General features: G+C 40.3%; 1 protein-coding gene across 1 annotated transcript; it reads left to right on the forward strand.

Moving 5' to 3' along the window:
- The first annotated feature begins 4049 nt into the window (after positions 1–4049).
- On the forward strand, positions 4050–17094 carry flot1a (flotillin 1a). The gene is made up of 13 exons (XM_034161516.1): positions 4050–4099; positions 4937–5000; positions 5328–5403; positions 5967–6057; positions 7164–7307; positions 7715–7834; positions 10738–10833; positions 14754–14906; positions 15002–15183; positions 15546–15591; positions 15806–15943; positions 16501–16665; positions 16849–17094. The coding sequence occupies exons 2-13, from the start codon at positions 4958–4960 to the stop codon at positions 16867–16869; spliced, it is 1275 nt and encodes a 424-aa protein (XP_034017407.1). The 5' UTR covers positions 4050–4099; positions 4937–4957; the 3' UTR covers positions 16870–17094.
- Positions 17095–24758: the final 7664 nt, after the last annotated feature.

Below are 24758 nucleotides of genomic sequence, written 5' to 3' on the forward strand. Positions count from 1 at the left end.
TCTCTGCGTCAATAAAACAGTCAGATTCTGTAGAGACTTTCAAGTCCAGACTTAAGAAGCACTTATTTTCCCTTTCGTATTGCTAGCATACTGGGATAGTTTCTAGGCTTTTAGGAAACGGAGCGTGCTGCGGCTTCAGATTTATCTAAATTCTGGTTCTTTTAGTGAAGCTTAGGGCTAGTGGCCAGCGGTCGCCTTAGTATTTCTTCTATTTTTCTTGTTGCTGAATGCTGACAAATTATACTATATTTGTCTTTATGATGCTTGATTCTGCTTTTTTCTCTCTATCTGTTTGAGGTGTGGCTCCATCCAGAGATGGGTGTGATATCTGTTCCGGAAACTGTCCTGTGCGCCGGTAACATTTCCTGTATATTCGTTTTGTGAATTGTTTTGTAATTTGTGTCTGTAGCATGGCCCAAGCAGAGGGTCGCCCCTTTGAGTCTGGTCTGCTTGAGGTTTAATCCTCAGAGGGCATTTTTCCTTACCACTGTTGCTCTGGGGGTTGGTAAAGTTAGACCTTACTTGTGTGAAGCACCTTGAGGCTGTGATTTGGCGCTATATAAATGAAAATAAATTGAAATTGAAAGTATTTTGAAGTAGCAGCTATAACAGACACACTGAGCCCTTATTTAAGAAGGTTAAACTTCATCTTTTTTTAAAGTCCTAATAATGATGAAATGACTGACTCTGTAGTGTAATGAAAATTCATGTAATTTTTAATTTTTCCTGATTATGTTACGAAGTTGTTAATAAAATGTATCTATCACAACACCAGGTGGCAGTAAAAGACATTTGCAGCAGTAACAGCGCCACCTAGTGTATACTAAACATGCTGACATTTGTTTCCAATAATGCCAACCAATGTTTTCACAAAACTATACAGTTTATATGCGGGGGGGAGCTGCCTGAGTGCTATTTCGGCGTCAAAACGTGGCCCGTAGTGCCCGAACCATAATAGCTGGCACAAATGTGATGGCAGATTTGGAATCTGTGGATGTTTTAGCCCTAGGAAACATCTTGAGATCATTTTCAATGGCCTACCTTGATGAAATACTAATGAAAAAAAGCAGTGCTCAGTGATAATGCATTGAATGTTATATAGTGCAGCAGGTAACTGAAACAATCATGCAAATGGTGATAAAAGCATCAAATTCGGCAGAAGTGCTCCTTAGACACTCCTCTTTTGGAAAGAAAAAAACAAAAACGATTAGCCACATGACTTTTCAATCTGTGGTCAGGTAGGGGTCAATTGAAGAATTAACGTCTCTACGTCTGTTGGATTCTATGACATGTCACATAACGCACCGCTCATTGTCACACCAGCAGATGTGCGCAGGAACTTGAGGAGAATAAACCCACAGAGAGCAGCTGGTCCAGATAACATCCCAGGGCGTGCACTCAGTGTCTGCTCATCAGAACTGACTGATGTGTTCGTGGATATATTCAACCTGTCACTTGCACAAGCTTTTGTGCCATCATGTTTCAAGAGTACCACCATTGTGCCCATTCCAAAGAAAAGTGCTGTGACCTGCCTAAATGACTATCGCCATGTGGCACTCACCCCAATTGTGATGAAGTGCTTTGAGAGGATAGTCATGACTCATATCCAGGAGACCATTCCTAATACCATAGATCCTCTAAAGTTTGAATACCGGCGGAACCGCTCCACAGATGACACAGTCAATACTACCCTTCACACAGCCCTCACTCACCTGGAGGGAAAGGATACGTATGTCAGAATGCTGTTTATCGACTATAGCTCAGCATTCAACACTGTCATACCATACAAACTTATAGAGAAGCTCCTCGTCCTTGGACTGACACCTGCCATTTGCAACTGGGTGTTGAACTTCCTTACGAATAGACCCCAGTCAGTCAGTATTGGCAGTCGTACATCCAGCACAAGAACAGTGAACACTGGGGTCCCCCAGGGCTGTGTGCTGAGTCCCCTCCTGTACACACTCTTCACACACGACTGTGTGACCTCTCAGAATAACACCTGTATCATCAAGTTTGCAGACGATACTACAGTCATTGGTCTGATTACTGACGGGGAAAAGACAGCATACAGGAAGGAGGTGGCTGAGCTTGTGGCCTGGTGTCATGACAACAATCTTTTATTAAATGCAGACAAGACCAAAGAAATTATTGTTGATCCGAGGAAGAAGCAGGTGCTGCACACACCCCTGTATATAGGTGAAACGGAGGTGGAGAGGGTGAGAACTTTCAAATTCCTTGGCATCCATATCAGTGAGGATCTCACCTGGTCTCACAACATACAGACCATCATAAGGAAGTCCCAGCAGCGATTATACTTTCTGAGAAGACTAAGGAAATTTGGCATGCCAGCCAAAATTCTCAGCACCTTCTTCAGGAGTACGATTGAGAGTGTTCTCACCAGCGCCATCACAGTCTGGTATGGAAACTGCACTGCTCAGGACAGAAAGGCTCTCCAGTGTGTGATCAAGACTGCTCAGTCCATCTCAGGAGCAGCCTTTCCCTCACTACAGGACATTTATCACACCAGAGTCATCAGGAGGGCCCAGAATATAATCAAGGACAGCACTCACCCCCAGCACAACCTCTTTACACTCCTACCTTCAGCCAGACGTTACAGGAGTGTGAAGTCCAGGACCACAATTTTTGCCTGTTGACACTAGACTGCATCTTAAATACACTGTACTGCTGCTATTAAAATACTGTTTACATAGGTTTATTTATATTTGTTCTGAATACTACTGTCCCCATCCGTTACTCGTGATTTGCACTCTCTGAATCGCTGCTCTACATATTTGCACAATTTGCACAATAACTTAAGTGTTTATTAAGTTTAAGTTTATTAAGTTTAGTGTTTATTTGTTTTTATAATAACTTAATGTTTTTTAAACATTTCGCCTTTTCCTCTCTCTTTCTTTCTTTCTTTTTAAGATTATATTGGTGAATGGAGGAATAGCAAAGTAAGAATTTCATTGTATAGTGTAACTGCCTGTTTCTGCTGTACATATGACAATAAAACTCTTGAATCTTGAATCTTGAATGTTACCCCGTAACGCAATAAGTAAGGATGATACATGGTCCAAACTATTCCTTTTTAAAACCATGTTAACTCAACTAGTAATTCGTATCACTTTTTACCAAAATTGGACCAACTTTAACTTTTGATCCCTGTACAAACCGACACTGACCTTTGTCACCATTCTTGCTGTTTTTATCCCGTAACTCCATAGAATTCAGTTACAGACAGTCCAAACTATACCTTTTTGGAATCTTTATGATCAGGTAAATAATATGGAATATTTTTCAATATGATTGGAGCATCTTTTAATTTTGACCTCTGTGTAATTCTTCAATTGACCTCTACCTCAACGTCAACTGAAAATTCAAGTGGCCGATCTTTTTTTTCAAAAGCGAATTGTCTGAGGAGTATTTCTGTCGAATTTGATGCTTTTATCATCATTTTCAGGATTCTGCTTTAAATATTTTCTTATCTGCTGCACTAATACATGGAAGCTGGACGGATTTATACTCGCTGGGCGAAAACGCCACCTGGCGGAATTTGTTGGTATATCACAGATCGGCCGTTCTAATGAAAGACATGATGTGCATCTGTAACTACAGAGGATATGGAGAGATCGAGAGTGTAGAGATGATGCGTGAGGTGAGCAGATCCAAAGAACATTGAGGACAAAAAAATGGGACCTCCACGTTTAGTATATAGATTATTTTCGCTGTTTACTTTTGATATAAATTCTGTCTGCTTTTTCATTTTAATCTGTCTGACGACAGCACAAAGCCATTCAAATCAAATAATGTGAATGTTTATGACATCAGTTCTTATTTATGTTTCATATGCTTATTCAACTTTGTTAGTTGCAGTTCCCCACCGCGCCAGCAGATGGCGACGGCACACAGCTTTGATGATGGGCGTGCAGAATAAAAACCGCTGAGCTGCAGTCTGTCCACTGTGCGCGTGCCCGCTGGAGTTGATGCTCGTCATCTGAAATAAATTTATATTAATCTCAAGACGTTCTGTTCTCCTCCCCCGGTGTTTTAATTCGTTTTGTTTTTTTTTTTGAGCTACAGCTTTGCTAAATTCTCGGTAAGTGTGTGATTCTGATGCTGCTGTCGACTGTAAACATAATCCGTGTCAAATGAATAGGCACAGGCACTAATTATCGTCAAATTCAGATAATACTTTTTGTCTTTTTCCATCTTTTTCGCATCACAAACAAGTGTTTGTGTTTGTTGTTGTTCTTACGCGTGATCTTGATGATTTTTCTGCACACTAATTGTGTAGATTTGGTGGTTATTGGCATCATAGCCCCGCCCTCTCATTTTGTTACGGGAACAGAATTTATATAACTCACATTTTCGGTTTTATATCATTAAATTCATGTGATCTATGTTGTTAGAAGACACAATTTAATGGGCGATTATTATTTGTTAAAGCGCCCCCCCCCCCCCCCCCAAAAGGAATGTTTTCATTTTTATTTAACAATTTCATCCCATCGAATCATCATATACAATTAATATGTTTCGGATGTAGTTTATTTTTTTGTTGTTGTAATGAAGCAGTGGTCACAGCTTATGTTATTTGACTCAATGGATACAGTCAGGCCCACAAGTATTTGGACAGCCTGGGATTAGTAATTTTTGTCTCTGCATCACCAGAATGAAATTAAAATTAAACTGTTAACATGTGCTTGTACTGCAGACTTCCAGCTTTAATTCAAGGAGTTTGATTTTTTTTTTTTTTTTTTATGGCACTAAGGATTTACAGCCATTTTTATATAGGCCCTCAATTTTCAGAGACAAAATTACGCAAACTACCCAATCAACCAACTAACTCTCTATAAATGGACGTGTGAACAAACGTTAACATGATGACGCTTTGATGGTGACTATTTTTGTAGACCTCTAAATTAACATGTTTTGGTCTAGAAGAGAATCGCTGAAGATGTTTTACACCTGCGGCCCCAATGAGGCGATGGTGGTGTCAGGTAAACCCATCTGCCACGTTTACTCTGTTACACACCAACTTTGTTGACATAATCTAATTGATACTTGTAATGACGTATGTTTGCCAAGGGCGTCATTTAGATTTAACTCCCATTCTGAGGTTTTAGAATCATGATGGAAACACACAGTTATAGCTGCAGTTTTACATACACAAATACACACGTGCCTATCCATACATATATGTGTTGTTTTTCAACTGTTTTTGTGGCTAGACTGATTTGCAATCTAAATAAAAGACAAATATGATGTAATATTTAATCTCCCACAAACTGACAGGTGTCACGGGTCTGTTCATTCTTCTTTGGCAGGGTTTTGTCGTTCTCCTCCCTTAATGATAAATGGAGGCCGAGTGTTCGTCTTCCCCTGTATCCAGCAGATCCAACGGTGGGTAAACTTTATCTACTTATGCTCATATCTCTGTCTATTTAATCACAGGCATTGCTGCTTATAGCCACAGGTTCAGCCTGTATTTCCTGAACACAATGTATTTTAATGATCATGTGGGGCCTGTGTACAACAGCAGCAGCAACTCTGTTTGTCAAAGCAGATTAGTGGCGTTTCATGCTGTGGAATATTTTCTTCAAATTATAAAATGATGTGATTGGAGTCCAAACTGGAAGAGAGAGAGAAAAGGAGCAGCATCCAAAGATCAAATGATTATAAAGCCTGCCTGCTTGTGTGCAGCATCTGGTGGATCAGCTGATGCCGCACAGCGGAGCCATAACACTACTAATGCACATCCTGTGCACCTCCCATCTTTTTCCATGCATGCTGCTACTCCAGTTCCTCACGCCACAGCAGACTCCTGCAGTTTGCTGTCTGTGTCTGATGGCTGCATCCATCTTGCACTGAGAGAAAAAAAAAAAACATGTTACTCTATTAGAGCAGCTTGTGATCAGTCATTGATTGTTTTGTTTTTGAATGTCCAACACTGTCTTTTTTCCCAGGATTTCCCTGAATACTCTGACACTGAACGTGAAGAGTGATAAAGTGTATACCCGCCATGGCGTGCCCATCTCTGTCACTGGGATTGCGCAGGTCAGTGTGAACACTCAGACACACTGTACCACAGTTCAGCTCTTAACTATTTTATTCTACTATTTGGTGTTTCACAGTTGTGAATCTTGCATCGTCTGGCAGTCTGTGACTCACACAAAAGGTCAGTTTCAGCAGAGCTCTGGTTCAGGGAACAATATAAACACACCTCATGAAGTATGGACAACAACACAAATGGGGGCACAGCAGAAGTTCATCAGAGGTGCTACGCCTCCTCTAGATAACCCTCTCAACTTGGGAGAACATGCCATCATCATAATCGCTTGTGAACTCACTGAATCAGCGCCATTCACATCCTTGGTTTGCCATTATTTACATGCGATGTGAGATGCCGGAACTCTGCTGGCACCACGGTGCATCCTGGGAAGTGCAGGGTGATTATGGGAAATGTTAACATACTGAATAAATACCAGATTCAACTTGACAAGATTTTATTGATATATAATTTTGTGTACTAAAAGTAGGCTTTACAGATTTTCTATGTCAACATTTTATTGAGTCTTAAAGTAAATAAATATGAAATTGGTCACTGGATCCTTAAACTCTGGACATAAATAAACTCTACATGGTAGATCCTTGATCTCTGGACATAAATAGAAATAAACAAAATCTGTAGTTTTGTCAAAAGCATTTCCTTTCAGACGTTATTGGCATGAATGTCTTTCCATACGTCTGCAATCAATATAGAGAAATTATTATTTTCCCGACAAACACCCTCAAAAACAACGGCCGCTCTGAAGGACCGATAAGGGAATCGTTAAGAAAAAAGGCTATTGATGTCAGTGGATCGACTCATTTCTTAATGATACCTGAAAAGAACCGGTTCTCGATACCCAACCCTACTCTTGAATAACAGATGTGACAGGAAACCATGGTTGTGGTTTGTAACAGGAGTTTTGTTGTTTTCCTGTGTGGATGCTGTCATGTTAAGGTCTGGAAATGAACCAATTGAATCTACTTTGAATGACCCAGAGGTTGAAAAATCATAACTAATGTGCAGCATCTGTAACGATTTTATTTATTTATTTGAAGGGTAGAGGACTAATGTGGTACATGTTTCTCGCCCTCTGACCTGCTCTTTCCTGCAGATGAAGATTCAGGGTCAGAATAAGCAGATGCTGGCTGCTGCTTGCCAGATGTTTATGGGGAAGTCAGAGGTGGAAATCGCTCAGATCGCTTTGGAGACACTGGAGGGGCATCAGAGGGCCATCATCGCACACCTGACTGTGGAGGTAATGGACTGGTGTTTTTACCGTCCACCAAGGGGATAATGTTTTCACAGACATTTGGTTTTTAGCAGGATAACTCAAAAAGTAATGTACGGATTTCAGTTAAATTTGAGTAGATATATAATGTTCCAGGATGGTTCAGTTTTGGATGTGATGCAGAAAAGATTTTGGAACCGCAATCCAGAAGAATGTTTAGCACATGGCAGCATTTAACTCAAAATGTTGTGAACGGATGGTAATGAAATTTGGTAAGCAGATGGAAAACATATGTAGGATTTTATTCAAATTCAAACTAATATTTAACATTTGCCTTTTGTGCTGTAAAATTTAAGTCTCATTGTTGTGATGTAGGTCAGCTCTGTTTGGGGACATTTGAAGGTTAAATCATTAACTTTTCTGTCATTTCACAGGAGATCTACAAGGACCGCAAGAAGTTCTCTGAGCAGGTATTTAAGGTGGCTTCATCGGACCTGGTGAACATGGGAATCAGCGTGGTCAGCTACACGCTCAAAGACGTTCACGATGACCAGGTATAACTGTGAAGATCTCAGTTTCTAACTTCTTCTTTTCTTCAGTGTGAACACACACAAGATATTTATTGATTGAGTTTTAAAACAAGTCCAGTTTACCCGTCTGGCGCGGATTACATTGAGCAGCTTGACTTCTTGAGGAAGTGCTTCATGGGAAATGTTCAGGAACCACTGTCTCATTAAAATGTTAAAGGAAAAAAAATGTCTACAAAATAATAAAATACTTGAGAGCTGCAAACAGTCACTTTAAAAAAAAAAATCATTATTTCATATGAATAATTATTAATGTGTTTTTGTTGATTAATTAATTGTTGAGGGTGGTACAGTGGTTTTGTGGTTAGCACTGATGCCTCCCAGGAAGAAGGTCATGGGATTGATTCCCACCTCTGGCCTTTCTGTGTGGAGTTTGAAAGTTCCCCTTGTGTTTGCGTGGGTTTTCTCCGGGGTACTCTGGCTTCCTCCCACGTGCAAAGACATGCAGGTTAGGTGAACTGGAAACTTTAAATTGCGCATGTGTGCGGGTGTGAATGCGTTTGTCTATATGTGGCCCTATGACAAACTGGCGTCCTGTCCAGGGTGTACCTCACCCCCATGCCCTGTGCCTGCTGGATTAGGCTGCAGTGCCCCTGACCCTTAATTGGAGTAAGCGGGTGTAGAAAATGGATGGATAGAACTAATTTGTCTAATCTTCCCAACTTGCTGGTATCTATGCTGGAACATTGCAGTCTTGTCCTGAGGTTCTTTAAATGGAATACTTCCAACCTGGTGACATTTCACATTGATGCAGGTACTGTAGAGTTTTGCCAAGAGCTCTCACACAAAACTCCAGAAACCCTGTAGAATCTGAAGAACATCATATTGTTGTTGTACATTATACAGAGACAAATTCATCATCTACATATAACCAGACACAAACCAGGAGCGGTGAGCGGTGTACAGTTTAGATTAGATAGAACTTTATTGATCCCTTGGGAGGACTCCCTCAGGGAAATTGAGGTTTCAGCAGCATTGTATAGCAGCACAGAGGGTAAGAAGCACACAAAGTATCAAAAGTGAAAGTAAAAAAAAAAAAAAGTTTGCAACTAGAAATATAAATACCAGAGATACTGGTTTACTGGCAACAACTGTTCCTCTCATTCCCGTCTTCTGTCTTACTGTTACTTCTCCTCTCCCACAAGTGAGGAGTTGTACAGTCTGATGGCCTGAGGGACCAAGGAGTTTTTCAGCCTGTTGGTTCTGCACTTGGGAAGGAGCAGTCTGTGGCTAAAGAGGCTCCTCTAGTTGCTGATGACTGGGGATGAGTATTGAAAAGATTTTATCAATATCTATGCCATTATCGATTCCGCTTATCGAGCCGATTCCTTATCAATATCCCTTATCAATACCTACTGTGAATTTTCTGTGTACTAAAAGTAGGCTTTACAGGTTTTCTGTCAACAGCATTTTGAGTCTTAAAGTAAATAAATATGAAATGAGTCACTGGATACTTGATCTCTTGATGTAAATAAAATCTGTTCATGGATCCTTGATCTCTGGACATAAATTAAAAATAAACAATCTGTACTTTTTGTCAGAAGCATTTCTTTTCAGATATTGACACACATGTAACTCCATAGCCTCTGAGCTGAGCTCAGCTGGTTGCTCTGCATGTCAACATCAATGTAATTCATAAAAAACACAGGACGTCTCATTTTTCGAGGAAAAACGTTTTAGTTTGTTGTCTGTATTACAGCATTTGGAAAGAGATGTTATTTGATTTAAAATAGCGATTCGCTTTGAAGTTATTAATTCCAAACAGAATCTAACTTAACTCGGTAGAGAGTGGTGCAGCATTTGAAGCTGTGCAAATGGAACGAAGGACGATTCTTGTTTCTTGCCCACAACAAGACAAGAGTCCCAGTTAATGACTTTAAGCCGCACAAAAGTGATTCACAATTGACATATTTTAATGGCTTTGAGAGGCGTTAAGAAGCGGAGTTGCAGCTTCTGAAAAGCAAAGAACCAATGAAGCAGTGGGTCAGAGCACTGCTTCCTTGCTTCAAGTAGAGCTGCTGCAGAAGCGATTGATTGCAGACCCTGTAGCGGGTCTGCAATCAACGTAGAGAAATTATCATTTTCCCAACAAACACCCTCAAAAACAACGGCCGCTCTGAAGGACCAATAAGGGAATCGTTAAGCAAAAAGGCTATTGATGTCGGTGGATCGATTCATTTCTTAACAATTCTTGAACAGAACCGGTTTTCGATACCCAACCCTACTGATGACTGTGTGCAGAGGGTGACTGTCATCGTCCATAATGTCCAGTATTCTCTGCCACCTGATCAGTTTGTCCAGCCTGGATGTGTCCTTCTTGGATGAGCTGTACCCCCCACCCCGGCACACCACGGTGTAAAAGAGGACGCAGGCTACTACAGACTGGTAGAACATCCACAGGAGTTTCTTGCAGATGTTAAATGACTGCAGCCTCCTCAGAAAGTAGAGCCTGCACTGTCCCTTCCTGTACAGGTGGCTGGTGTTGGTTGTCCAGTTTGCTGTCCAGCGACAACCCGAGGTATCTGTAGGTATCAAGTACAGTATGACGCTTGAAGATCAGCTTCACGTCCAGAGACACTGCTGTGGTCAAAGCATTTTTATATTACGTGCATTTTTATTGTTTTTACTTCATGGTGGGAGGAACCTGGAGTACCAGAGTGTGACCCACTGTTGGTTAAAATCACTTTTACTGTCTTAGTTCAGTGTTTGTAACATCACCGTCCTGCTGGCTGTGAGTCCAAGGGGAGATGGTCGACAATGTTGCCCCACAAATCCTGCGGTGCAATAAATATGTCTCACTTTCATTGTCTTCCATTGCTGTGTTTGTACTGTAAAGTTATATTTCTGACACACGACCGTCTCTTCCTCAGGATTACCTGCATTCTCTTGGGAAGGCTCGAACTGCCCAGGTTCAGAAAGACGCGCGCATCGGCGAGGCCCAGAACAAGAGAGATGCTGTGATCAGGGTGAGATATCACATCTTTATTACCTCCGCCAAGGAGGTTATGTTTTCGGTCGCGTTTGTTTGTCTGTTTGTCAGCAGGATAACTCAAAAAGTTTTGAATGGATTTTGATGACATTTTGTGGAGTGGTTGGAAATGACAAGAGGAACAAGTAATTAAATTTTAGTGGTGATCTGGATCCGGATCCAGGAATTTTTTAAAGATTCTTCACCATTGCGGGATAGGGGGAATTTTGACATTCTAGTTTCTAACTCCACAAAAACAAGGCAGAAAGGCTTGAAAAAAATTAGGGTGTAACATAGTCAAATGTTCTATCAAACAACAAAGTTTGGTGATGATCGGATCCGGATTCCGGATCTGGTGATCCAGAATATGCAAAAATATAGGGAAAATAGAAAATGTGGGTGTAAGGTGACAAATGAAGCTAGAGATGCACAACTAATACCAAATTGTAGCTGAATCTGTACTGATTCAGTAAGGTGTCATCAGATTTGATGTAGCTTCAAATGTTATGAAGAATCCATATCCAGAAGAAAACCGCCATTACCGAAAAATCGTTTTTATACAATAACTTTTGAACTAATAAAGACATAAAAGTGATTCCAAGTTCTGGTGGTATGTTTTCATGGTCAAGGATGTCAAATACAACCCCTGGCAAAAATTATGGAATCACCGGCCTCGGAGGATGTTCATTCAGTTGTTTAATTTTGTAGAAAAAAAAGCAGATCACAGACATGACACAAAACTAAAGTCATTTCAAATGGCAACTTTCTGGCTTTAAGAAACACTATAAGAAATCAGGAAAAAAAAATTGTGGCAGTCAGTAACGGTTACTTTTTTAGACCAAGCAGAGGGAAAAAATATGGAATCATGAAAAACAAAAGAACGCTCCAACACATCACTAGTATTTTGTTGCACCACCTCTGGCTTTTATAACAGCTTGCAGTCTCTGAGGCATGGACTTAATGAGTGACAAACAGTACTCTTCATCAATCTGGCTCCAACTTTCTCTGATTGCTGTTGCCAGATCAGCTTTGCAGGTTGGAGCCTTGTCATGGACCATTTTCTTCAACTTCCACCAAAGATTTTCAATTGGATTAAGATCCAGACTATTTGCAGGCCATGACATTGACCCTATGTGTCTTTTTGCAAGGAATGTTTTCACAGTTTTTGCTCTATGGCAAGATGCATTATCATCTTGAAAAATGATTTCATCATCCCCAAACATCCTTTCAATTGATGGGATAAGAAAAGTGTTCAAAATATCAACGTAAACTTGTGCATTTATTGATGATGTAATGACAGCCATCTCCCCAGTGGCTTTACCTGACATGCAGCCCCATATCATCAATGACTGTGGAAATTTACATGTTCTCTTCAGGCAGTCATCTTTATAAATCTCACTGGAACGGCACCAAACAAAAGTTCCAGCATCATCACCTTGCCCAATGCAGATTCGAGATTCATCACTGAATATGACTTTCATCCAGTCATCCACAGTCCACGATTGCTTTTCCTTAGCCCATTGTAACCTTGTTTTTTTCTGTTTAGGTGTTAATGATGGCTTTCGTTTAGCTTTTCTGTATGTAAATCCCATTTCCTTTAGGCGGTTTCTTACAGTTCGGTCACAGACGTTGACTCCAGTTTCCTCCCATTCGTTCCTCATTTGTTTTGTTGTGCATTTTCGATTTTTGAGACATATTGCTTTAAGTTTTCTGACTTGACGCTTTGATGTCTTCCTTGGTCTACCAGTATGTTTGCCTTTAACAACCTTCCCATGTTGTTTGTATTTGGTCCAGAGATTAGACACAGCTGACTGTGAACAACCAACATCTTTTGCAACATTGCGTGATGATTTACCCTCTTTTAAGAGTTTGTTAATCCTCTCCTTTGTTTCAGTTGACATCTCTCGTGTTGGAGCCATGATTCATGTCATTCCACTTGGTGCAACAGCTCTCCAAGGTGTGATCACGCCTTTTTAGATGCAGACTAATGAGCAGATCTGATTTGATGCAGGTGTTCATTTTGGGGATGAAAATTTACAGGCTGATTCCATAATTTATTCCTCAGAATTGAGTGAGTCCATATTTTTTTCCCTCTGCTTGGTCTAAAAAAGTAACCGTTACTGACTGCCACAATTATTTTTCCTGATTTCTTATAGTGTTTCTTAAAGCCAGAAAGTTGCCATTTGAAATGACTTTAGTTTTGTGTCATGTCTGTGATCTGCTTTATTTCTACAAAATTAAACAACTGAATGAACATCCTCCAAGGCCAGTGAGTCCATAATTATTGCCAGGGGTTGTAGTTTTGGTTGTAACACTGAATTGTTGAATAGATCACTGTGCCAAGGAGGGAATCTCTTTAGGGTCAGTGACCCTATGGCCTTGTTTAGAGAAGTGTTTCATAAATGTTAGTCATATATTTGCAGTTTAGTTGAATAATAAATTGAATTTTGTCTCTTATTTGTTTTTGTCTAAGCACATGCAATATCAATATCAGTGCTCAGATGACAGTAGCTTCTGGGAAAGGTGCAAGTTGGAATAAACTGTGATGCCAAGGGCTAAGGACACATGCTATCCAGTCACAGCAGATGAAACTTTTCTTACTACTGAGCAATCATCATTGTTAGACTTTTTTAGGTTCAGTGATTCCACGGCGTGTAGATGTTATGGCGTCAGTGACCCCATGGCCTTGGCGGAGGTTTGCACTCTGAGTGCTTCTAGTTGATTAATATCCACTAGATTTTGGAACTGAATGAAGTAATATTCATATTTTAGCTTGTAATCTTCACCCAAGTCTAGGTTCTATAATTTTGATTTATATAAATTCCATTGACAAGTAATGTACAGTATTGGCCAATTTTAATCTTTAAATTCAGTCTGATCAATTTGACTTAAAATTATGTTACTGTCAACACATTTTTACAAAAAAGAATATCACTGGAATGGCAAGTAAAAGATAAATACAACCGCACTGCCATTATTTTAATTTAATTCTGGTACATGATTTTAAAGCAACTTGTCTGGTTTTATGTGTTTCCTGTTGGTGCTGCACGAACTCTGTCTCTGTCATGCCCTCTTGTGGCCAGTCTCTAGTAGTGCATCGTCGTTCCTTTATTTTGAAAGTTTGCACAGGAAGTGTTTGTCATTGTGCCAATTTAACAGATTTTTATCGTCACTCCCTCCGATGGCCAGAGTGCGGTACTACAGCTACGGTGTTACTGGTTTATGAAACATGAACAAATTCAACATTTTTGTGGAATTCATCAAATGATTCTTATTTCTAAAATGTTCAAAGTTAGAAAGCAGTAAGAAGGAATTCTGATTTTTAGTTTGAAGCAGTTTCTGGACCATGAAATGCAAAGAAAGATAAAACTGATAGAAGCTAAACTGAAAGTTCAGATGATTTTAATGACAAATTAAAAAGACATTGCTGATGTCAGCCTGAAAGCCACTTTATGGCTGATGTCTTCAGCTTCTGTTTCTTTATTCTGAGTATCCTACTTCTATAATTTCTACTCCTGAGAGCTGACTGGTGCTTTTGGGTTTTTAAAGTCTCTTCACTGATTCTGATTTAGTACACAAATTTAAAATATTCAGAATTTGTGGATTTAGTGCTTCAGACATGAAATCCTGATTCTCAGTTCATCTAACCTGACGTTTCCCTGTCCATTACAAATAGAATAATTTGTGCAAAATTTGTTGCATTGATTATAAAATTTGTAAAAACTATAATATGTCATGTGTTTACCAGCATAAATTCTGTCATCTTTGCATTCATCTTGGTCTATTTCAGGTTTTGACATCTGGTTTTGGAGACTCATTAAAATCGGTTTTAAATATTTTATATATATATATATATATATATATATATATATATATTTGTAATGATTTGCATGTTTCTTGCCTGGTGTCATTCTGCAGGAGGCCCATGCGATGCAGGAGAAGATTTCGGCTCAGTTTAAGAACGAAATTGACATGGCGAAGGCCCAGAGGGACTATGAGCTGAAGAAGGCGGCCTATGACATCGAGGTTAACACGAAGAAGGCAGAGTCTGAGATGGCCTACCAGCTGCAGGTACGCACACATCAGCACGATGACAGCACAGTGACAAAATCTGCTTAGTTTGCTTTGTTCTACTAAAGTGTGTTGACTTGTTTTGACTTTACTAGGTAGCAAAAACAAAGCAGCGCATAGAGGAGGAGAAGATGCAGGTCCAGGTGGTGGAGCGGACGCAGCAGATCATGCTGCAGGAGCAGGAAATCATCCGCAAGGAGAGGGAGCTGGAGGCCAAAGTGAAGAAACCAGCAGAGGCCGAGAGGTTCCGCCTGGAGAAACTGGCTGAAGCTCAGCGGTGAGACGCGTTTGACTTTCGGAGCACGGCAGAATCGAACGCTGCTCCTGCTCCACACCTGATCTATGCATGTGGAAGGTCATGGAGACAGGAGTTAGGTTGGATATCTGTTTTATGACAAACTCTGAAGTCAGGATTTCATATCGCCATCCAGTCTGTAACATATCTTTTGTGCAGTCTGCAGATTTTATTGAGTCAGTGGTGATTTTAATCAAAGTTGAGTCGAGGATGACGTCATTAATAAAATGATGTGATTGAGGAACACGCTCTGTCCAAACAAATGATTGCTGATGATTTGTGACATATTTCTGTAGAAACATTTCTATGATATAAATTTGTTTCTCTGCTTCTTATTTTTTCAGTCTTAAGTTGATCATGGAGGCAGAGGCTGAAGCCGAGTCCATCAGGGTGAGTGAGAACACAGTGCTCGATGTTCACGTTGCCATTCTTGCACGTCAGACTAAAGTTAAAACTATGTGTAAGATTTAAGTACGTTTGAGGACAGAAAACAAATTAGACTTTTGTGGCAGCAGATTGAGCTGACCTTTATTTTCTGCCTGATGTCCAAGTTGCCAGGTAAAGCAAAATGAAGCGTAGCCTCTCTGCTTTTTTTCTCCTTCAGATGAAAGGTGAGGCAGAGGCTTTCGCGGTGGAGGCCAAAGGTCGCGCTGAAGCCGAGCAGATGTCGAAGAAGGCAGAGGCTTTCCATCAGTACAAGGATGGAGCGATGGTGGACATGTTGCTGGAAAAACTGCCTCTGGTGAGCAACAGCGGGTGTATTAAATTCATTAAAACAACAACAAAAAAATCAGCATTAAGTTGAAACTATGTATTTAAATTTTGATGATTCAGATTTGTATCTGTTTCACAGCATGCAGATGATAAACTTTTTGTATTTAATATTTTGCATTGTAAAAGCACTTTGAAATTTCACATGTCAGAAGTACTTACTTGATAAAGTTGTTTTGTTGTTGTTATTCCCATCAGGGAATCATATCTGATCAATGGTTTGGTTGTCCATTCGGCTGTTCCCGTTTTTTGTGTTAGGGGTCGCCACAGTGGATACAACAAGATCCGCATTGATATTTGGCACAGGTTTTACGCCGGATGCCTTTTCTGACACAACTCCAGTGTTACCTGGAGAAACTCACACAGCCGCTGGTGTTCCAAAGAGGTCTCCCATCCAAGTACTAACCAGGTCCCGCACTGGTTAGCTTCTGAGATCTGATGGGATCAGGCTTACACAGAGCAGATCGGCTGCATATCTGATCAATACCAGTTTGTTTTTAAAATTTTAACCATGACCTTCTCCACTAGATGGCAGAAGAGATCAGTAAGCCTCTGTGCGAAGCCAACAAGGTTACCATGGTGTCCAGTGGAGCCGGGGACATTGGTGCAGCCAAACTGTCTGGAGAGGTTCTGGACATCATGACCCGCCTCCCTGATGCGGTGGAAAAACTGACTGGAGTCAGCATCTCACAGGTAACTGGCCATCTGCCTCCTCTGACACACATGCAAGTATCAGTTTGAGGACTTGGTTTGTTGGCCACGTGCAGCTTTTAAGTAAAGGCCCCTGAAAGTCTTTTCAAACCACAGAGTCAAACTGATGTGGCTCCAATACAAGAATCTGTGTTCAGTCAGACGTCCCACTCTGTGTTTCTGCAGGTGGCCTCCCGTACAGGCTGAAGAGAATCCAGGACTGCCTGCTCAGCTGTTGGGGTTCTCCGTCTCTATATGTCTTATTCTGTCCTCACGTCTGTGTCTGTCTTATTGTCTGACCTGTTGCTGCTTTTTGTCTCTTGTGTCCATGTGCATGTTTTCTTTATCATTAATCACTAACAAACCCATGTGGTGCTCCGTTGGCGACACTTCCACTCGTTATTTCAGCGGTTTTTGTACATCTGCATATTTCACTCCCGTTTTATTTTAGTTTATGTATTTATTTATTTATGTGGACCAGGATGTTTGGGGTCATTTGTCTTATTCTTCCTCAGGCTGATTGGATAAGTTGACCTGTAGCTTCTATGTATTCTGTGTGTTTTTGTTTTATTTATTAATTGCTTTAAATTCTGTCCTGACTGCTTGTTTTTGTCTTCTTGACTCTGTCACAGACGGTCTGTCCTTTCCTTCTGAATTTGTCTGTATTTGTCCTCTGTGTTCCTGCTCGTGTTCACTGCCTTGCTGCCGAGCCTTAAGTGCATCTTAACATCAGACATGAATACTAACGGTCACTTATTGATTAATGTTTCTGTCACACTAATCTGAAATCTCACTTTACTGACTGAACTTCCATCTCATCGATTCATTTGATTGGTGCCACAGATGGCCAGAATCAATCAGCTTGCATGGATGATTGCATGCTTTTACAATTGTGAGACATCTTAGAATTGACCATTTATATATTTATCTTTTTGTGTGTGTGTGTTTTTATTATTGTTTGATATTTGTCAGTTGTGTGTTGAATATTTTCCTGATCTGCTGAACCAGTGTTAAATCTCCACAGTCAGGCAGACTTTCAGTTTGAGAATCTGAGTTTTGGTACTCGAAGTGTCCCACTTTAATGTAGTATCTGGCATAAAAACATGGACAGCTGTCCTGTGAGACACTTGGACCTCGAGGTGCTGTTGTTTTAGTACCAGATGTGCTGCATGTTCCAGATACTTTTTATTTCTTTTCTTCTCTGGCTTCAGGTGCAGTTTGATTGTGTTACGGTTTATATGCTGTTATTTTGTGTCACAATCAGTCCGTTAATGCATATCTCTGTAATCAAAAATGTCACCAATTGGGGAAAGAAAGTGAAGGGATCGAGTTTGTTCTTAAAGCCTTTTATGTAGCAGTGGAGGGTTTTGTTTGTTTTCCTTCTCCTCTTACTTTATAATGAAGCCAGTAAATCAGCCAGTATTGGTGGAAAAAATGCATGATTAATGGCCACATCACCTGACTTTATTTACATTTTATATCTTATATCGTTTTTGTGGAACCAACTGCTTTCAAACTGAGTTAGTGTTTTGTATTTATTTTTACTTCAGGAAATTAATTGAATTTGATATTTTGCACTTTCTGCCTTTTTAATGTGATGTAAATGTTTGTGTTTCAAATGTTCAGATTTTATTTTAGAAATTTTACAAACTCTTCATCTATTTGCTTTGGTAGCTGTGGAAATTTTTTTGGGGGGGAGGGGGGGTGTCACAATATGGAGCATTGTTTTCACAGACAGATTTCAACATAAAGTTGATTATTTAACTATTTTTAAATATACCATCCATCCATTTTCTTCCACTTTATCCGGAGTCGGGTCGCGGGGGCAGCAGCTCAAGCAAAGCCGCCCAGACCTCCCGATCTACACACACCTCCCCCAGCTCCTCCGGGGGAACCCCAAGGCGTTCCCAAGCCAGCCGAGAGATGTAGTCCCTCCAGCGTGTCCTGGGTCTTCCCCAGGGCCTCCTCTCAGTGGGACGTGTCCGGAACACCTCTCCAGCGAAGCGTCCAGGGGGCATCCGGAAAAGATGCCCGAGCCACCTCAGCTGACTCCTTTCGACGTGGAGGAGCAGCAGCTCGACTCCGAGCTCCTCCCGAGTGACCGAGCTCCTCACCCTATCTCTAAGGGAGCGCCCAGCCACCCTGCGGAGGAAACTCATCTCGGCCGCTTGTACCCGCGAGCTCGTTCTTTCGGTCATGAGCCAAATCTCATGACCATAGGTGAGGATCGGAACGTAGATCGATTGGTAAATCGAGAGCTTTGCTCCCCTACTCAGCTTGGCCCCCCTATTCACTTGGTTAGGCTATATTTATTATTCTGTACCTTACTTAACTCATTAAGAATGATAAAACACCTGCTAGATGCAAAAATATTAAAAAAAAGGCCCACTTCAGTTCTTCATGATAAAAGTCCTGCCCGTGTGCTATAAGTTTTTATCAAACAGTGAATGAAAATATCTCACATTGATCTGAGTCACTCTGGATGATGTGGAACTTTACCATCAAACACCAAATTGATAATTTCCCTAAAAGGTTTTTTTCTTTTTGTCTTTGTTTCATCAAAATTGGTTTTATTACATTTTTAAATCTCATTATTTTATTATTACTTTTAAGAATTAGAGGAATAAAACTCTGCTGTGTACATTGACGTCATCTTCTTAATTTTGATTTTGGGGTCCCTCTTGACTGATGTGGTTTCACTCACCCGCTACTGTAGAAATGGGTCCTGAAAATAGATTGTGACTTCTTTAATTTATTGTGACAAAATCTTAAGTTCGTGTCATTTCTGATGACTGTGGTCGTCTCTTTCATTCTGTGCTGGTTCTGGTTTTGCTATAATTTTATTTTGAAATGAACACTAAACTCACTGGTGCATGCAATGAACACTGACACTTATCTGTGATTTAATCTTAAATATTTACTGAGGATCTTGTCATCACTGATGCTGCTTCTGTGAATTTAACAAAAAGTTTATCGTAAAGGTCATGTGACCTGTCATGGACGTCTTTTGAAACAATCCTTTAAGTTTGCATTACGTACAGATGTAGATGAATATTAACCGAGCGAGAGGTCTGTACGGGGGAATATCAGACTGAGGTGTTGACAGTATGGACTGAGTGCAGCGAGGTCCGTGTGAAAAACACAGAGGTCTAATTATCCCCGTACAGACCAAGCAATAATTTCTTCATTATATGGCTATTATATATGTATAAACACACAAACTTACAGTATGACCCGAATATGAAAGATGCTGACAGTGTTGGGCTCGTAGTCAGACCCATTCGCTTTCTTCACCTCCACTAGCTTAACAAATTGTCAAGGTCGTTAGCTGGTAAGCTTCCAATCTGTGTTTTTTCGATGCTGTTTAGATATTTATGGAGTACGTTCATGTCCCACTTGGTTTTTCTAATTTGTGTTTTTAGCTTCCTGCCTTGTAAAGAAAATATGCGATCTGGACCGATTTCTCATGGTAACCGGTCCGATATGGGAAAATGTGACCAGTAAGCCAATCGGAGCATGTGTATCGCCACAGCTATATAATAAATATATATATATTTGATCCTGAAACACTGTAGCACTGTTTACCTCTGAACTAACTCCTATACACCACCACCAATTTTATATATATATATAGTTTTTCTGTACTGTTGTTCACTGGTGGGTATTTGTTCCCAAAACGAGATGCACCACGCTGTTGTAATTATTCTCTGTGTACTTCAAGAAATTTCTGCTTTTAGGAAAATATTATTCTGTCATCCATGTATACAAAGTACTTGTCATTAAATTGCAAAAGCAAAAATTGCTGACATGGTTTCCTTTGTCAGAGTAGTTTTATTAGTCTGTGTAAAGTGTTGTTTTCTAACTTATTTATGAATGAGGTTGGGGGGGTATTATGGACAACAAGCTTGTACAGTTACCATAAATGTAAAGTTTTAGTTGTAATAATTTGGTTTATAGTAATTTCACAACTTTCCCACCACCTATAAGCATAATGGCAACTGTTGCATGTTGAGACCTCGTGGTCGGTGGTGCTACAGTGACCTGAAGATCTATGGCCACCTGCTACGGCCAGCCAGCGTGGCCCAGTGGTCCTCTGGGTTGGAGGTTTAGTAACATGCTCATAACTCATCATTGGTGAAACTTTACATCCTGTACTGTGATAATCATATGTTGGGGTCTCTATGGAAGTGTGATTATTTATTTATTGGTTTATTTATTTATTTTTCTGCTCCCCGTGATCTGATGAAAAGTCCAATAGTGCAGGAAAAAAAATAATGATCTCTTGCAGAAGAATCATAAACAATTTATAAAATGTACAAATAGGAAGCATATCAAGGATTACAATTTATATTTGGAATAATTTATTTAAAATTTAATTATTACTTTCTGCATAATTAGTGAACAGCAAATTAAATACATATGTATTAAATTGTGGTAGGTGTATTGTTCCATTACTGTAAAATAATTTGATTGTGGAAATCAGAAATGTCCTGAATGTAAACTCAGCGAGAAACCTAAAGAGGACACCTAATAAATAAATGGACTGCATTTATATAGCAATTTTCCATCTGCATCAGACACTCAAAGCGCTTTACACATCAAGGCCTCACATTCACCCCAATGTCAGAGTGCTGCCATACAAGGCGCCCACTACACACCAGGAGTAACTCAGGATTAAGGACCTTGCCCAAAGGCCCTGAATGATTTCCTGCTCAGGCTGGTATTTGAACCAAGGATCCTCTGGTCTCAAGCCCAATGCTTAACCACTAGACCATCACCTCCTCTGACTTGAAAAAAAAGGCGGGGAGGTAATTGAGGCTGATTTCGGTTTCTGGCGTGCCGGCCCTGCAGTGGTTTCCACCACGTCTTCTTTCATGATCTTCAGTCGTTTCCCAATTCAAGCAGAATTTTCTGCTGATTGTTGCAGATCAGGAGCTCTAGGATCAGATGGAAAATACACGACCGCTTGTTTCCATTCTGCAGAAAGACACAGACGTCTCTGAATGTCCATGTTTCCAAAGCTGGTTTGGGCGGGAGACTCGTGACTCGTCGGTGCATACACATGCAAATGAAGACAACCAGGTCCTTCTGTGTGCAGGGAAAAAGAAATGAAAGCAATATTTATTATTAAATTGCACTTAGCTACATTGAAAGAAATGCAGGAATCGTACAACATTTATTGTGTAGTGGAACAAATTGATTATTGGACTTAATGAGCACAAAGAGCGGTCGTAAAATAAAGTTGTTTTGTATCAGCTGATGTCTGAACACACACACCCCAACAAAAGTTCTTTAGTGACAAAAAAGATTAGAACATTTTATAGGGGAGGTGATGGTCTAGTGGTTAAAGCGTTGGACTTGAAACCAGAGGATCCTCTGTTCAAATCCCAGCTTGACCGGAAAATCACAAAGGGCCCTTGGGCAAGGTCCTTAATCCCCTATTTGCTCAAGGTGTGTAGTGAGTACCTTGTATGGCAACACCCTCACATCGGGGTGAATGTAAGGCATTATTGTAAAGCACTTTGAGCAACTGATGAAGATGGAAAAGCACTAGATAAATGCAGTCCATTTATTTACCATTTATTTATATTAGATTTCCATTTAAGTTTTGATTGGATTAAACTTATGTCTATCCCTCTTCTACCACAAAACAAATAAAAAAAAAAATCAATTTTCCTATGAAAAACAGATTCCAACAAACACATTCAATAAGATCTGATTGATATTTCCCCAGCAGCACAGTGGATTAGTGGTTAGCCCTGTTGCCTCACAGCAAGAAGGCTGTGGGTTCGCTTCCCACCTGGAGCCTTTCTATGTGGAGTTAGCGTGTTTTCCCTGTGTTTGCTTGGATTCACTCCAGTGGCTCCGGCTTCCTCCTACATCCAAAGACATGCAGGTTAGGTGGATTGGAGACTTTAACCAATGACTGCTGGGATAGGCTCCGTGAACAGGATCCTTAATAGGAGTAAGCAGGTATTGAAAATGGATAGATGGATGATATCCCTCCCCCCAAACAGGTATCAAAAACAAGGAAGGGCTGATCCATGGCCTCTTGATTGGGTAGTGTTTATAAAATAGGTAGATGACATTTTTCAAGGGTGGTAATAAATTATGCAGAGTTTCTATAATGATTTGGAATGGTGTGTGAGTCCAGAATGTTTTTAGAACCTTCAACATTAGACCTCAACAATTTTTAGAAGAACTCAACCCTTTTATTTCCTGTTAATTACGTAATTGTTAATTTTTTTTTAATTACTGTCTCAATGTATTTATAAATTGTTTAGGTTCTTGTTATCGCATACACATTATTATTATCAGTGTTATTTTATTTTTGCTTCTGTTTTGTCATTTGATTTTTACATGGACGACAATGGAAATACAGTGAGGAAAATAAGTATTTGAACACCCTGCAATTTTGCAAGTTCTCCCACTTAGAAATCATGGAGGGGTCTGAAATTTTCATCTTAGGTGCATGTCCACTGTGAGAGACATAATCTAAAAAAAAAAAAAAAAATTCGGAAATCACAATGTATGATTTTTTAAAAATAATTTATTTGTACGTTACTGCTGCAAATAAGTATTTGATCACCTACCAACCAGTCCAATCTATCACACTCCAACCTGTCCACCATAACCAAGACCAAAGAGCTGTCTAAGGACACCAGGGACAAAACTGTAGACCTGCACAAGGCTGGGATGGACTACAGGACAACAGGCAAGCAGCTTGGTAGAAGACAACAACTGTTATGATTATTTATTAGAAAGTGGAAGAAACACAAGATGACTGTCAATCTCCCTCGGTCTGGGATTCCATGCAAGATCTCACTTTGTGGGGTAAGGATGATTTTGAGAAAGCCCAGAACTACACTGGAGGACCTGGTCAATGACCTGAAGAGAGCTGGGACCACAGTCACAAACATCAATGCCTCACATTCACCCAGATGTGAGGCTGCTGCCATGCAAGGCGTCCACTACACACTGGGAACAACTAGGGGATTAAGGACCTTGCCCAAGGGCCCTTAGTGATTTTCCAGTCAGACTGGGATTTGAACACACAGCCAGGACAACTAAGGAGGGGCTCCGTAAGAGGCATTTCAAGATCCTGGAGTGGCCGAGCCAGTCTCCAGACCTGAACTCAATAGAAAGATCTGGAGAAGACCTGTATGGAGGAGTGGACCAAAATCCCTGCTGCAGTATGCAAACTTGGTCAAGATCTACAGGAAACATCTGACCTCTGTAGCTGCAAACAAAGGTTTCTGTACCAAATATTAAGGTCTGATTTTCTGTTGTATCAAATGCTTATTTCATGCAATAAAATGCAATTATTTAAAAATCATACAATGTGATTTTCTGATTTTTATTTTTTATTTTTTTTTTATTCTGTCTCTCTCAGTTGAAGTGTACCTACCATAAAACTTACAGACCTCTCCATTCTTTGTAGGTGGGACAACTTGCAAAATCAACATTGGTTCAAATACTTATTTGCCTCACTGTGTATTATTACAACTTCATATTCATGTATTGCACGGGTATGGTGCTCTGCAAGATACACCATTTTATCTCCCAAACGATTAACCAAAAATACCTACTTATGGAAGGAAATGTTGTCTCCCTTCTTCCTCTGGTTGTGGCATTGCTAACATGCGCAACTTTCTGACTTTCCAGCTGTTTCTTGAGAAGCCAGAGTCAGACTCAGACGCACCGGTGTCACTGACCAAATTGCCCCCCCCCCAAAAAAAAAAAATCAGTCCCTTCACTGCGCATGCGTCATTTCGGAGAGTCAGCATCGTCATTCTAATCGTCAGCTGCGATTCACTGATTTACGCCTCGTTTCTGCTTCAAACTGCACCCCAGTCAACATCTATCTCAGTGATGGATATCTGAAGTTTTTGTACAACAATTATTTCCACATAAATTCAGCATTATTTCATCATAAAAAATGGCGGATCGATCAGAGCGCGACAGCAGCACAGCAGATGTCTGACATGCTGCTGCGCCTACGTCATTTTGGTGCTTCAGTAGCGACATGAGGTGATTATCACGTTGTTTCATCTTAAAACAGCCTTGTTTCTACTTTAGAATGATTCAAGAGGTTT

Source organism: Thalassophryne amazonica, chromosome 20 (assembly GCF_902500255.1).
Source record: "Thalassophryne amazonica chromosome 20, fThaAma1.1, whole genome shotgun sequence".
Classification (NCBI taxonomy): Eukaryota; Metazoa; Chordata; class Actinopteri; order Batrachoidiformes; family Batrachoididae; genus Thalassophryne; species Thalassophryne amazonica.